A 16,580-nucleotide genomic window follows, 5' to 3' on the forward strand; every position below is an offset into this window, starting at 1 on the left:
AAGTCTGCTTGTATTCAACAAATGCTGAGAGAAAATACACTCCCAGAAGGCCGTGCGCCCGATGGGATGTATAAAGTAATATTTAGATCTTTAAATGGAAAGACATATGAATGAGTATCAACTTATTTATTTTGGTTCAGAATGGTCAGACAACCTCCATAACTGGCACGGCATCCAGAGGGCTTTATCCAGCAGCATGTTGTATGGTGAAATTATTTTGCACCGTACGTAGCCAATCGTGCTAATAGGAGGTGCGGACTTTGAGGAGCTTAACAGAGGGCTGGCAATACATGTTTTGGGTTGTGCTTTGTGGCTTACATCTGCCGTTTTAGTAGATTTTACCTGAGACAGATATATCACTGCGCCTCCTGAAAATGAGCTGTGAAAATGAGGAGTTTATCCTGCTGAGATAAAGATGGATTTAAAAAAAAATCTATCAAAATAATGCATCACATATGCCAAGCAATCGTGGGCCATATCTGGAATTGCATAACCAGTATGAATTTACAACCACGCGGCGGCCTTAGGACAATGCCCCGCACTGAAATGAGTATTTACAAATCTGCATTGTAACAACAAGATTTGCCAGTCTTCATATTTGATAAGAGAATGCCAAAGCAAACATTCTCAATCTTCCTTTACCCAATTTGAGCAGGCTTGAAAGCTTTAATTGCTTCACATACACATACTCTTAAACGGAATGTTAATGCTTATATATATGATGAAACAAATTAAATTGGTGATGCTCCCCAATTACAATTTCCATTTTCCCTCCAATAGACCAAGACTGCTGCAATGTATACTGTACACTGTTCATATATAACAAATGCCGCTTGCTGCCAGAGGTTCTCAGTTGAAGCCCAGCGGCCGCCCTGGTTAATCATCGCAATCATTCACCGTGAGCAGGGGTCGGCTATTTAAGGACTGCATCATGACATTGTTTATTAAAGACCACCACTGCCTGGTATTCACCAAGTGCAAGGCCGCTCTTGAAATATTGAGGGTTTTTTTTACCAAATTCGAAAACAATTGCCCTTCTTGTTATTTTTATTGCTGACCCCTTGACCATGAACCACAGTGGCGAGATGTTAACTACCTCGCCTGGTATGCAGGAGGTCGTGGGTTTGATCCCTACCCTGACGCCTGCATACTTTGGAATTTGCGTATTCTCCCCGCGGTCGTGTGGATTTTTCTCTGCGTACTCTGGTTTTTCCCTCCCCATTTTGAATCAACGCGCATTCAGAATATCTGTCTGCAATACATTTGCACGTGACAAGCCACTTCGTTGAGCTATCATTTGTGGCCAGTCGCTTCTGAAAAAGAGCTAGAGCTCAGTGGGCGTTACCTGGTAAAATAAAAATAGTTCCATAGTTTAGTTTGATGAGCAATCCACTGCCGAGTGAAGACTTTCCCCGAGCTCCCGCCACACTGCGGGCGAGGATTACCCGAGCCATGGACAGGTCCCGGCGGAGGAGTGGCCGTTGGCAGCGAGCCGCGTCCCACGCGGTGGACACCGAGTGCCGTCGAGGCCCCGGCGCCGTCTCCGACCGCCGGGGCCTCGCGTCTCCCGTCGCGCCGGGGCCGCCGTGGCCGTGCGCCGTCACCACCCGCCCCGGGACGGTCGCCACTAATGCGCCGGCAAACGCGCTCTGGGTGCGGGATGGCCGCACCGGGTCGTGCCATGCCGAAGGTTGCTCCCGCCGGTTGCCCGCGGCAGCGAAGGCGGTGGCCGGGCGTCGCTCCTCAAAGACACTGGCAAATGGGACGCGAGTGGAAATGAGAGCGGTGTCAGCTAATGACCACAGAGGCTTTTTTCACCAAAGAATTGTATGTATTATGTTTTAGAATTTCTCACTTTGCATTCCAGAAGAGAGGATTAATAATGAGATACAGCATTCGTTCGGGTTTGGGGGTTTTCTTACCGCGCCATGTTGTTCTAAGTGATGTTTTCACCTTGGTTGGCTATTTCAGGGGTGGTCAAACTTTCCTAACCCTATGAGCCACAATATGTATATGGCTGAGAGCTACGAGACACGCGGAACCTTACACGTGCATTCTCTAGCACGGCCAATCACTTGTGCTGGTTGGCTGCAGAGTTTATATTAATTTGTGCACTGTGCCATGAACCCTGTTACCAGAGTAGGATTCCCAGCCACAGCTCACTTCGGTGCTAACAGCGCCATCCCTCTTCACCAACCCGTGCTCACAAGCTTGAAGAAGTTTGGTTAACCAACCTTCATGCCCTATACAATCTAGGGAAGTCTGTGTCCAGCAGTAGATTGACAAAGGCCTGTACATTATTATTTATTTTGATAAAAACGTTATAAGTAGTACCCTGTTACAAGGTGCCACAAACATTCCACTGGGCTGTTGAGTCCATTCAACCGCAGACTGTTGATGGTGTCGAGTAGAAATATCACACGCGCTGACATTACCGTCTTGGACGACTGGAAATTCAAATAGCTCCAGTGCCACTTAACACAGCCAAGCATTGCTCTTGCTGTAAGAAGACAAGTTTACTTGTTCAGTTTCCATGAACAGCTTGACATTTAAATGTCCTTTGATATTATACAAAGCACACAATGCTCCATTAAAAATTATAATTCCGTAAAAAATTTAAACATCCAATTATATTTAATTGCCGTTTACTTTCAAGAAAAAACTTAACATATCATGAAATCTAAAGTTTATGATGGCATGGCTATATCAACAGAGCCTCACCTATCATGCTCCAATGAAAATAGCTGTTACGAAAAGTAAAATAAAGAATAATCAAATAAAATAAATATTAAGATTTTTCCACTTATCTGTGTTATGTCATTTATGTACGATTCCAATCATTCTCTTTGTTTTTTTTCGGTAAAGTCACGTAGGTAAAAAATAAATTAAATGAAACCGTTACAGCCAAAATCACTGTAGTAAGTGATTTTGGCTGTAACGGTTCCATCTGAAGACGGAAGCTTATGTTGCCTCCGAAACGTCGTGATTTAATTTAGTTGTTTTCATTTATTTAATTAAATTTTTTACCTACGTGACTTTACCGAAAAAACAAAAGAGTATGAATCCTTGCAGTCACGACAGCTTCAAATCTAAGGTTCCAATCATTTTTATAGTCAAAATCGCCAAATTGGCGGAGCTCTGCTGCAAATACAGGAAGAGACGAGAGGTGAGGCAGCGACGAGCTCAGCCTCCCCTCTGATTGCGCAACCCCTCGGGAACTGGATGGAGCACGGGCAATAAGCGCGTGCCTGTTAATATCTCATTATGTCACCAATGTAATGTTTGTAGACCCCTTCATTTCATGTCCTCGCCTTCCATACTCCAGGTAACTTATTTCACATATGTGTATACAGCTATTTAAGCTCGCTGGTCTCGTCATGAAACTGCAATGAAAAAGCACCAGGGGAGGCAGCTATCACATCTGCCTCACTGATGGGGACGTGTCTAACACGCTCCCCTCCGTGAGGCCACGCCCCCGCAGTGTGAATCTGGCTCTGACACGAGCCAGTGCCTCCCCTGCCATTGACCTCACCGCACGTCACTGCCGTTGGCATCGCCTAGCACCCGACCGGCGTCTCTCCCAGTCAGCTGGCCGCACGTGGCACCAGCGCCCATTACTGAGTCACAGAGCAGCTGACCTCGTGGCGATGTTTACACACGAGCAACAGGTACTCATTTGAGGCCGAGTCGACCTAGGGGAGGCCCAGGAAAGGTTCAGATATCCGTCACTGTTGTCGGTCGTGAGCAGGATTCGAACTCGCTAGCCCCGACTTACGAGCCGATTCCATCTCCCCGCTCGGCTTCCCCTCGGATGCGTTCCGCTCCGTGGCCTCCACTCCGTCATTGCTCTCGGCCACTCGTGCCCGGGCCGCCAGGACGATGCCTGATAGCCAACGACTCTGCTGCTTTACTCTCCACGCTAAACAGGCAGTGCTGCAAAGTCCATTGCTGTACTGAACTTCCATGCTCCCACGTCCACGCTCGCCTGCCTTCACCATCTCGCACTGACCCCCGTGGGGAAGTATGGTCGAATAACCCCCGCAGCGTCTGGAGGAGGTTCGTCATCCAGCAGTGGATCGAAACACGGCTATGACACATTCGGATTATTGAAGGAGTTGTCTAGTATTCAATAGCTACGAAAAGCGTGGCTCTTTTATGCGGTTAGGTTTGCTGTGGTCATAAGGCTTGCGTTAACAATACGATACAAATCTTGTGTCTAAGCAATGCGTGTACTGATTGTGTGTGGGATAGAATGTACAGAGTAAGACACGGGCTCTTGATGCAATACTGGGTGATCCATATATAGATGCCCCCATTGAGTTAAAATCTCCATTCTCGACGGTGATTGAACGTTGTGAACGTGGTGGCTCAAATGTTTTAGATAAGATAATTAATTCAACGTGTTTAATAGTACTGAGACTGGTGGGAGATAATGCAGAGAGCGAGGCTCTGAAATACGATGTCACTTTCGCAATCGGGTAACGAATCCACGTGTTTTAGTGGCGTGTCTATAACTTGAACACCACCTACCTGCCAACATTGCCATAAATCATGTGCACACAACAATACGCCGCTGCGGCATTGCTAGGCTACCATGAGAATGGAAATAAAAAAAACTACTAAATCAACAATAATATAACTTTGACCAAACACGAAACATACCTGCTGGCTGTGTGGGTCTGTAGCCTTGCAGTGGCTGAGGTTGGTCGAAGTCTCCTACCCAGCGACATGTTTAGTGTCTGTCTGTAAGTCTGTCTGTATGTTTGTCTGTATGTCTGTATGTATGTCTGTCTGTATATCTATATGTATGTCTGTATGTATGTCTGTCTGTTGAACGTCTGTCGCACCGTACGTAGCCAACAGTGCTCCTCGGAGGTGCGGCCGGTGTACAGAGCGGGAGAGAGGCGGAGTGACGGCGGCTGAGCGGTCACTCCACAGTCGGGTGGCAGGGCTGCTGTCGTTCTGGGGCGCTGGTCGCAAGGGACACGAACCGTGGCCCCCCCAGAGACCTCTCGCACAGAGTGAAGTGCGCAGCAGCAGCCTACGGACAGCAAAGACAAACAGCAGCAGCAGCAGCTGTTGCTGCTGTTGCCTGGGCCGTGTTGGAGTGTTTGGCTGTTGGCGAGTCGCCTATTGAGCGCGCATCGCACCAGCGACCTCGACTCCCCGCGCGACGGCCACAACAAGCGGCGGGCGCATCGCTACCAGGGCACGCGCCGCGAGACGGGCGCCCATGGCTACAGCGCACAGAGCAAGGGAAGACGCCTTCGTTGTAGAGCAATGGACGTGTTTGTTGTTGTTATTTTAAAGAAGTGAGTTTCTGTGTTTTTAAAAAGCGAAGCCGGCAAATCCCCAGCTGCTAAGCCCCCCCCCACCCACGCCGTGAACGGGGCGGGGCGGGGGGCGAGGGGCGGGCGCGGAATGCCACATCCAAGTGATCCAACTCTTCCTTCTAACCTATAAAGTGCACACCACTGCACGTACACACGGTCCACATTACTGTATACACTCTTTGGGTCTTTCGGTAAAGGGGCCGTCCATAAATGACGTCACGAACCTATGGTGGGGGGGGGGGGTGTGAAGAGGGAGGTGGGGGTGAGAAATGTGACGTCACATCAAAATGCGCAACTTTAAATAAATATAGATAACACGTTCTACTTAATGAAATATACGTTTTAATAAATATTTTCTCCTACAACATCAGAGTGCCACATTAAATACGCACTACAATGACAATAGTTTAAAGCGATTTGAAGCATGTTTTATTTGGGGGGGGGGGCAGAGCTTTGTGACGTCATATTTGAGGGGGTCTGACTTTGTGACGCCGTGTGACGAGGGGGGGGGGTCAATAATCGTCCAAAATTGCGTGACGTCATTTATGGACGGCCCCAAAGTCACGTAGATAGAAAAATAATAAAGAAATCACGACGTTTCGATCGCAACACAAGCAACCGTCCTCAGGTGAAAAAAAAATAGAGCTTTTATTTTTATATCGACGTGGCTTTACCGAAAGACCCACAGAGCGCATTACTGTATGTTCGACTTCTTTCGCAGAACTTTAGCTAGTTACTACTTCAGCCCACGGGTGTGTTGGAGAGTAAATCCACAACATTTACAATTTGAGTAGTGCGACGTTTCGCTGGTAATTACATCCACCATCATCAGGTGATTTGCCAGAATCGTGCAGCAATCCACCTGTTTCCAGTCTTAAATAGAGCAAGACGACGTCATCACTGAACCCATCAGGTGCACCACTGCACGTACACGCGTGGAAGAGGAAGACAGCTCACAATTACTTATAGAGGAAACACATACTAATTAAATTATTACTAATCTATGATATTATTACAATAACACCCCTCCCCCACCTCTGATTTCTGCACCTGATGGGTTCAGTGATGACGTCGTCTTGCAGACCCACCTATCTCTCTGCCCTCTCCCTCTCTAATTTAGAAATCTTTGGAGAATGTAATCAACCAGGCTATGCGTTAACTGTGTGTTAGCCGACTCTCTGTGTTGCATTACATTACATTTCCAAAAGATTTGATAAATTTTGTTTTCTCAAACTATTTCTCTCTCTAAAATTTACCAGGCTCTCATAGGTCCATTCGCTCTTTCTCTCCCCCGGCCGCTTCGGGGTGGATTTCCATACAACTCTCTCTAAAATTTACCAGACTTGCTGGATCTTTCTATCCCCCTGCCACCGCGGGGTGGATTTCCACACAGCTCTCTCATTGACATGCTAGTTTATCTGCTCCAGCAGACCCACCTCTCTATCTGCCCTCCCCCCCTCTCAATTTAAGGCCTCGACACAGAGGCATTGGGTGTCTATGTGTCTATGTTGTGTCTCTCTCTGTGCGTCTCTGTGTTGTCTATCTACTTGTGTGTCTATCTGTGTGTCTCCGTGTCTGTGTTTTGTCTCTCTCTCAAATTTAGTTCTACCTGATGATGATTGCTTGTGTTGCAATAGAAACATCGTATTCTATTATTTTATTTGTTTTCTTTCTACGTGACTTTACGGAAATAACCAAAGAGCAAATTGTAAATGTTGTGGATTTACAAATTGGCGCGTTGTTTACGTGACAAACCTTACTGGCTGTGTCGGGTGGTGGAGGGGTACGACACATTTATACTTACGCGATCTAAACCAAGATTCCTGACATGTAATATCCCGGCGTCTACAAACTAAGCTGTATCTGCAGCAGCAGTTACATTGGGGAAACTAAACGACATGTCTCGGACTGTGTACGTGAGCATAAGGCAGATTTGAAACACAGTAGGACCAATACCTCTGCCGTGGCTGATCATTATTTTAATGCAGCCGGCTCACGCGAAATGTATTTCTCTAAGACGAAGGTACGTTGCAAGCCTACTGGCTATCAACACAGATTCGTTCATAAATTCATCCATATATACAGACACTATTTCAACCGAGAGGATGGTTATAAACTCAGCAATCATTGGAGAGATTTCATCAACCACTTTGGGTCATGACTTGATTTGTGTTTTCTTGTCAACCTCCACCATCAGCAGTGTGGGTGTGTGGAGCGAGGTGCAATGATTGCCTGGCGCCCCTTTGGTGTAGTTGCTTGTCTTTCTCTTGCATTAACATTAGCTGCCCTGCCCATGCTGCTGACACACTTGGGCTACATCCATCTCTAAACCTTTATAAACAGTTTGCCTTTACAGGCTAACCCCTCTTTTCCTGATCGAGGGCGTGGCTATGCACGACAGACAGACAAATAATCCCTGGTGGGCAGTGTGGGACGATTGTTCCTACCTGTAAAAGTCTTCACTTGAGGTGAGAGGAATAATGCAGCGTTAAATTGAAACTGCAGTTCCGGGACAGAACGGTTGAACCCTTCAGTTCTCATTCCACCTGGAATGCCACTGACAATTTCATTACGAAGCTATCTGCTGATATTATATTGGTGAATGGTACGAGTATTTCAGATCGTCTACAATTTATCAAAGAGAATTCATCAAATTTCGATTTAAAGCTTTCGTGACTGCAGGGATTCATCTTCTTGGTTCTTTCGGTAAAGTCACGTAGAAGGGAAGTAATAAAATAATAAAAATAAAACATAATAAAATAATTCTCACGACGTTTCGGCCGCTTGCGTTGTGGCCGAAACGTCGTGAGAATTATTTTATTATGTTTTATTTTTATTATTTTATTACTTACCTTCTACGTGACTTTACCGAAAGAACCAAGAAGAGGAATTCATCAAGTTTAAGCCCCAATTATAAATAGTCAGTCATGCGATATGAAAATGCAACCCATGTTTTTTCAAAAGCCACTTTAGTCTTTTGCTGATGGCCAAGATATGGTGACAGCAACTGACATTTGTATTAAAACACGTGATAAGGCATAACGTATACTTGAATTTCTGTGTCATGAAATGTAGATATGAGAAGTACAGACAATTCAATTAATAAATGATAAAATATTAACACGGTAGGGCATCAGTTTCTTTCAGGACATCTGTCCAATAGTAGATTGGTATGAAATGAATCCATGGCTGGAATCCATGGAGGTGATTGGTTGTTAATATTTATATAATTTATGCTTAGTTTAATCCCTTAATGTAAAAACAATGTCCTGTAATTGAATTGGCAACAAAGCTTGACTATCCCACAGTTTGGGTCAGAGCACAGAAAGCTTCGTGATTTAGTCTGCAATTAATTCCTAATCAATTTTAAATGATCCTGCCTTATCTCTAATTAGTCTGGGCAACAGAAATTGATGGACTGAAACCATAGTCAGTTGTCATATACATCAAAACAGTTGCTATGATACAGACGCAACAGGCATAAGGCACATTTTGAGAACAGTATTAAAATTCATGACTTTATGTAATTACCTCCAAGTCACTTGTATGTTAGAGGCAATGGGCATGAAAAGCATAGCATTATCATTTTTCCATGATAAAAAAACACGATTTGCTAACACAATCGCCTTTTAACCCGATTTGAAAAATCTGCACATATCCCATAACTCACTGTTTACCTTGCTTTGTATAATGGGGAATATTTCAGTAAACTTTACTTCACCGAGTCATAATTATCACGCCCTAAAATTAAGCCTAAAACTTGTACGTATGTATTATGTTGAGTGTATTATTTTTTTTTTAACTAAAACAGATACAAATACCAGAAATATATCAATCAGATAGTCGTCATATGAAATGGCAAGATATGTGAATTAGACCATTAAATTTAGTCTTAATACAACAGAATATAAGATTGGTGGCACCAAAAAATGCGCAACTGCTGAAAGCTAAATTGTTTCTAAACGTATGCATAGAATGTATTAGAAAATGTTCTTTAACTTTCGTGCTGTTAATTTTGCCAGCATCAGGAGAAATAGGCTGATATATTGTCATACTTTAACTTCAAAGCAACCAGAAAATAGTTTGTTTTTTACATACATCACACGGAGATACGCAGGTCCATTATACAGTACAGTACTTCATTAGGGAAAAAAACACATGGTACCAAATGCCACAGATGCAGCAAATATTATATTTATTTGATATACAGCATCAATTGCACTTAAAAGTAAATATTGGTATCAATGTAATTTTCAATCATATGTATACTCGGCATTTGATATCCATATTTTTTGCGAGTTTTATACTTAATATTTTGGCAGGCAGCTCAAAACATTGCAATCTCTCATAGCTCAGGTTTTAAAAACTGCAATGCTGTATTCATGTCCAGATTTATTTTACAATTGTGCCTGTGCACATTTTCGCGAGCTATTTCCAGTTGAATAAATGACTGATATTTTGAGCAGCTCTTTGTGGTGTAATTGTGAAATAAATCATTTACACCCCATTGCCAATCCACTTTTGGATGAAGGCCTCCCTAGATCATGTCATTTAGGGGTTGTTTAACTATATATTATCACACTGCTCAGTGTGGGAGGGTGAATGGGGGTGGCTGGGAATGGTGCTGACATCACCCGCCACTGATGTTAGTTATGGATGGGAATCGAACTCAGGTCGCCTGGTTCATAGCAGTGTGCTAACCAAGTGCAACCACTAAACCCCCCAATGATGCAAGGCCGTAATTATATTGCTATGAAATAGATTTCTGTTTATATGATTGTGGTTATGGTTGTACTTTATTAATCCCGAATCTCTGCCATTACATACAATGAAACAAGAAAAGGTAGAAAAGGAAAAACAGAAATGTAATACAATACACTATTAGACATTATTGTAATAAATAAATAAAACGTCCATCCTATGTGTTAGTGATTTTTTTAAAATATATTTTAGGCAGGAAATTGCAGGAAATTAGTTTTAAAATTTGGATTTTTTTCTGGGGTGGGACCCCCAGACCCCCTGGAAGATTTGGTCCCCACCAATGTTGACTCCATGGCTACGGCCTTGCAATGATGAATAGATGACCATAACAATTGCTAACAATAAAAGGTCAACAAAACAAACAGACAATTTGTACGTTGTTTGTAGTGTTCTAAGAGAACAATATTCTCGTGTTTAATCAGCATTCTAAATACAGGTACTGGTGATTATGATATCTAAATAAATCACGCGGGCTAACACCAATAATGGCCTCTATTCCAAAGTTGTAAATTAACATAATTCTGTAGTCTATAGTTAACGAAATTGCTTCAAAATCTACTCCAACTTGAGAGCAGTCAGCTAAAAGTATACCAGTCAAGAAATTAGACTTGAATACACTACAGAACGTTAAATTAAGGCTTATCATAATTTGTAATAAATCCACTGATAAAACATGTTATGATCTATAGAATCACTTTCAATGAAACTACATTCACCATTATATTCCACGCATATTTTATTGTGCACAGAACTATTGACTGCATTATGGCTAGGGAATTAAGCAATACTTTACATGTACCAATGCATCATGGACAAAACCGTTCTGTGATGTCACAAGCATGCTCCGTATATACTGCAGGTTTTCACAATTGTAAGATAGAATACACATACACAAGATGCAGCAAGCATGTGCAAACATATGCGCTTTGTACATATGTGTGCATATACAGCACCTAAAAAGCAATAAAGGCAGGACATCCACTTATGGGAATATCCTTTTCTACTACTAATAGGTTTATTGGATTTTCATGGAAAACACATTTTGTCAATTTGATAATACAAAATTTGGGTACAAAAGCCTATTACTTAAAAGAGTGATAGCTATGGTCAGAGGAAGAGCGTGCCTTGGAATTCAATAGCCTGTAATGCACCCTCATTATAGGAGGGCCTTTATTAATGACGACTGCTGTATAGATTTGGAGTTTCTTCACATTCTGAATCATTACACATACATTTGTAGAAACCTGGCTTAAGCGGTATCAGCAGTTTTCTTTTGTACAGAAAGGCAAGGAAAATAATGTGGAATCAATTAGCCAAAAACATGAAGTTACCATTTCTATGCATGTCTCTAAATAACTGTTATTCATACAAAAATATAAAGAGACACTAACGAACTATATATTCTGCACATGGATTTCTGAGTAGTCTTAACAGTTTTTACTTCCATCTTTATCACATTCCTCAAGCTCATTAGATATCTCTATTTTCCCAGACTCTGGGGAGCTTCTGTTTTTTGTTTCGGATGCAGCAGATCCTGCTATGTCCTGGCCGTTCTGCTCTTTGTCTGTGTCATTTTCTTTACCCTCTGACCCCTCTTCAAAATCGTTTTCTAGGAACTTCTGGAAAGACTCCTTGAGGTCCTGCATTGCTTCATCATCTGAGTCTCCAAAATTTCTGGGAAAGACAAAAGAAGCTGTCTAGACACATGGCTTGATAGTTTCAAGCTCAAATTTATTTTTTCGTGGATCACATGTTTTAAACATCTCTAACAAAGCTGGTTAGTGTGTGGAATGCCTTAAAATCTATTTGTATTGAATACATTTACAGGATCTCAAATGTAAATTAATAGCATTTCAAGTCACATTCTAGTCCGGTCACATTTTGACATTAAAAACGATCTGAAAGTTGTATTGTCACAGATTACCCACTGTGTAGTAGAGGTTTTCATATAAATATTTCATCAGTTGGCATTATAATCAATGTCAGGGGCTAATATAGATGTAAGTGAATAAAACACCAAAACATTGTACGAGGTCTCTTGCTTTTAAGTAAAATATTGCACAGGCTGTAACACACATTGCAGTATACTTAGTAATTTACTTCAGAGCAAAGTGCATGTTTTTACGTACGTGTCCTCGTCATCTGATCTTCCATCCTCTTTCATTTCATCATCTCCCTCTTCCAGTTTCTCTGCTCCATCAGTCCCCGAGTTGGCTGATGATGGCTGGATATCTTCTTCATCCTCTGCAAGAGGCAAACTATTAAAAAAGTGTGCTCTCTATTATTACACGTGATCATCGTTTACAGAATAAGCTTGAATCTGCAAAACTCTTTGGATTGTTTATGTAAAAGCACCAATTAAGCCACATAAAATGCAAATTACATATATTAATCTGAAGCAAAATATGCAGAAAATAGTGCTTATTGATAATACATTTAGTCTATATGTAATGCTGAATAATGCATAAATGACCTATAGGATAATGTCTTGCCCCAGACTCCTATTCTGTGATGGGTTGAGATGGCCAATGAACCAGCAGCCAACTACTGAGCAAGGTTTGGATCTTTAACACCTTGCTAACAGTTTTTCATGAATATGTGTATGCACTGTTAAATAATTTATGTTATGTCAGACGCAAGTTAACATTAACGATGAGCGATTGGGCGTAAAATTCAAACAATCTTAACACTAATGCAATGTGAGAGTTCCACTGGGCAAAAATTTTATTGTGGGGGTGAGACTCTTTATACCTCTCTCCGATATGGAAGGGCAGATGGTGCTCAGGGCTGCCTTGCTCAGCACCTGCATGATTGTCTGGGAGGGACCCTTCCACTGGCCTCGATGTCCAGCATCCTGCGGCCACACCTCCACCACATCCACATCGGGGCACGTGGCTGGGAGAACAGAACACATGCGGAGTGCGAGGTTGCACAGTGCGAGGTTGCGGAGTGCGAGGTCGCGGAGTGCGAGGTCGCGGAGTGCGAGGTCGCGGAGTGCGAGGTCGCGGAGTGTGGGGTCGCGGAGTGCGAGGTCGCGCAGTGCGGGGTCGCGCAGTGCGGGGTCGCGGAGTGCGAGGTCGCGGAGTGCGAGGTCGCGGAGTGTGGGGTCGCGGAGTGCGAGGTCGCGCAGTGCGGGGTCGCGCAGTGCGGGGTCGTGGAGTGCGAGGTCACGGAGTGTGAGGTCGCGGAGTGTGGGGTCGCGGAGTGCGAGGTCGCGCAGTGCGGGGTCGCGCAGTGCGGGGTCGTGGAGTGCGAGGTCACGGAGTGTGAGGTCGCGGAGTGTGAGGTCGCGGAGTGCGAGGTCGCGCAGTGTGGGGTCGCGCAGTGTGGGGTCGTGGAGTGCGAGGTCGCGCAGTGCGGGGTTGCGGAGTGCGAGGTTGCGCAGGGAAAATATATGCTACTCTTACAAGTTGTCTTTTCAATACGTTTACAAATCTATGCTGTGAAACGTGATAACACATTGCATGGGGTTAACTATTATCAGCATTTTAACGTGGTGTCTTACTGGTTGCCATAGATTGTGCCGCATCTGCACAATTTGTATATATCCGTGCAGATGTCATATATATGCGATGCATTTTCATGTTAGTAGCCTTCATGAATATACATTATATCCTCAGTAGTACGATTCAGGTAAGGTGGATTGACATTTTCAGAATGAAACTACCTCCAGTAGTTGCTTTCATACAAACATTAATTGTATTCTTAAACTTGATGTATAGAAACCAGGAATTGTCATTCACGTGGCCCGACAGTTTACAATCTTTGTGGTATACGAAAAGCACTTTAGAGAAAATAATCATCTACTCTTAATTGCTCAACAGCTGACACAAATGTAAATTATAATTTGCATGTATGCAGTATAAAATTGCAATTATGTTTATTACAGCAAATATATTATGGTGAGGCTATATTGTTTGGAGAGCCCATCATTAATTCACTACATTCAAAAGTTCTTAACATATACGGGTATACCAATCTCCAATTATTTTGCTTGACTGTCTTCCTTGTACTCCACATTCCTCAGTCAAGACCTAACCTGCATTCGAACACTCCTCAGTTGCTCTTCAGCTGTCTCCACTGTCTGAAAATTCCTCCCTCCCTCGTATTATTCAGATGGCAGACTCCCTTCTCCATTTCAAATCTTAATCAAGACCTACATTGTCCCTCTTCGCATGATCGGTTTTCTACAATTACAGATGCTTTTAGGTGTTGTAAATGCATACTTTTCAATATTAAACATATATAATATATAAAATGTAGCTGTCAGGTGTCAATGTTTTTGCATGCATATGCTCTATAAATTTAACTACGACTTGGCATGCGTTTTACATAAAACAACAACTTATGATTTTATCAAGTACACTCTCGAGGTACTTTCTCAGACACGTTTAATATGCAACGGAGAATTAACCGTGGCCTTCGCAGCCTGTCGATGTTCGTAAATTGATCCACAGTTAATGTGCCATTTCACCTTCCATCTTTGATGCGGTCTCTTCAAGCTGCCCTTTGGACAGAACGTTCAGCACACTGCCATCATCCTGAAAGGACCACTTCCTGAACTGCAGCTTTGCCCCCTCCTGGAAGGTCAGGGCGCTATTCAGCTCCGTCACCTCCTGTTATTTCCATCGCACAAAGATAAACTCTCGCATATTACAGCAACATGCGTTGCTGTTTCTTCCTAAATGGTATGCAAATAAATGCACGAATGCTAAGTGAATTATAACATTTTGCCAACAAAAACATATTTAGTAAATTGTATGGGAAATGTCTTCCTGTATCGTCAACATGTTGATGCTTTTCGGACACTAACATTTTTTGTCCCGGAGGCAGGAATTTAATTTTTCATAAGGTGATTTATCTTAATCATTGTAAATGTCTCTGATTTAAAGCTAAAGTAGTTTCCAGAGTTGTGTTTTAGCTCAAAGCACTACATCAAATTATAAGCAGCAATCTTTTTAAATTACATTGTACAATACACACAATGCAATAACATCTAGTCTCTAAGCCCCACAACAATCTCTGCCTTTCCATTGCATTCACTGATTGCATTTAAATGTCACACATTCTGAGAAAATAAATTCACTGGTTATTACATACCCTTATTTATTTTATTTAAACTCAAAAGCCTTGAGAAAAAAGGCAAGTTTTTCATTTCTTCTTTTGAAATGCAGTTATTTGCAGCTCCAATCCCCAGAAGATTATTCCATACCAACTGTTCATTGCAAACTGTGTGCAATGTGTAAGCAGCACATCTGGTGTACTGCATTTTAAATAGGTGGAATGTATTTTCTATTGGGTGAATGAAACATACAGTATGTGGTACATATCAGTACAAATTTAACAAAGTATGTGTAGATTCAAAAGGCATTTGGAAAGGCATTCAATTAATTGGAAACTGATGCAGTCATAAAGCCTGTCACAGACCCTGGCATAAATTTACAATATATTTAGAAATACATTAAAGACATCATTATAACTGTTAAAAACGTGGGCTTTGGCAGCACGCGCCACCAGAAAGGATGATGACTGATGGAGGATAATGATGGGATGGCCACCAAGGGATCAAACGCATCCGAGAGGACGTCCATGGAGCAGATGGAGCAAAAAAATCATCCCGTGTGAAAGTGCTAGTTGGATTGTTCCAACGTATGATCATAAGTAAATGGCGACGAGTTGGGGATGCCTTCATCAAGAAATACATTGAGCACGGTTGACAATGGTGTATATTTTTAAGTTATCAGATGATACCTGGTGTGTCCATCACGGAAAATGCAAACTGTGACGCAAGCACTGCAATGTTGATGACGTTCAATTTCTGTTAGTGCAGTGTTTGGAAAAAATCATTTGTCATGTTTCTATGTGTACATTATTATTACAATATAGAGAAATAGCCACTGGGTTCCTAGATATGAATTAAAACGGTATTCAAGAGGAAACAATGAGGGTCTATTATCAGCCAGGAGATGCCACACAAAGCCAAGAGGTCAACATGGCCAATGTCACTGATATTACCACACGACAATTCATCCAAGGAAGTGCCTCTTATAAAGTATGGAAAGTATGTGAAAATCATACATCCAGGTTTAAGTTTGTGAGCCATGTGATAGCTTCAGGAGAAGCATAGCTAATACTTTCGAATCCGCTGGAAAGCGGGAGTAGAATGGAGTTGTTCAAAATAAGGTCTATTGTTTGCTTCGAGTGGCTGCAATCACATTGCGGGTCATCTTTAATTTCTCACTTGTGGAAGAGGTGTGCGCAGCGACCAGTTGCTGTTCGGAAGCAGTTGATGGAGCCACCACAGTTTTATTGGCACCTCTACATAATAATAGGCTCAGTCAACCATTCTACACAACAAAGACTCATTTCCTGGCAGCGATTTCAGCCGCATCATCTCTACATAACAAAACGGCTCAGTTCCTTTTACATGCACCTTTACATCATCTGCACCTAGTTTACACAACAAAGGTTAATTCCTAACAGCGT

At 42.6% G+C, this 16,580-nt stretch overlaps 2 protein-coding genes across 7 annotated transcripts in view; both read right to left on the reverse strand.

Moving 5' to 3' along the window:
- Positions 1-4,730, reverse strand: part of LOC144937517 (cilia- and flagella-associated protein 337-like) — a 48,394-nt gene extending 43,664 nt beyond the window's left edge. Inside the window, exons 1-2 of the mRNA XM_078864761.1 lie at positions 4,663-4,730; positions 1,446-1,752 (exon numbers count right to left, since the gene is read on the reverse strand). Coding sequence (XP_078720887.1) covers positions 1,446-1,752; positions 4,663-4,730 — 375 coding nt within the window. The remainder of the gene's footprint in view (positions 1-1,445; positions 1,753-4,662) is intronic.
- A 6,475-nt stretch (positions 4,731-11,205) lies between these two features.
- The window catches only part of LOC144937715 (serine/threonine-protein kinase Nek5-like), a 97,497-nt gene continuing 92,122 nt past the window's right edge, over positions 11,206-16,580 (reverse strand). For all 6 annotated transcript variants that reach the window (XM_078865158.1, XM_078865157.1, XM_078865160.1 and 3 more), the window contains 4 exons: positions 14,569-14,710; positions 12,846-12,989; positions 12,224-12,338; positions 11,206-11,768 (listed from right to left, as the gene is read on the reverse strand). In XM_078865158.1, coding sequence (XP_078721284.1) covers positions 11,522-11,768; positions 12,224-12,338; positions 12,846-12,989; positions 14,569-14,710 — 648 coding nt within the window. In that variant the 3' untranslated portion in view covers positions 11,206-11,521. The remainder of the gene's footprint in view (positions 11,769-12,223; positions 12,339-12,845; positions 12,990-14,568; positions 14,711-16,580) is intronic.

The sequence above is a fragment of the Lampetra fluviatilis genome, chromosome 19 (assembly GCF_964198595.1).
Source record: "Lampetra fluviatilis chromosome 19, kcLamFluv1.1, whole genome shotgun sequence".
Taxonomy (NCBI): Eukaryota; Metazoa; Chordata; class Hyperoartia; order Petromyzontiformes; family Petromyzontidae; genus Lampetra; species Lampetra fluviatilis.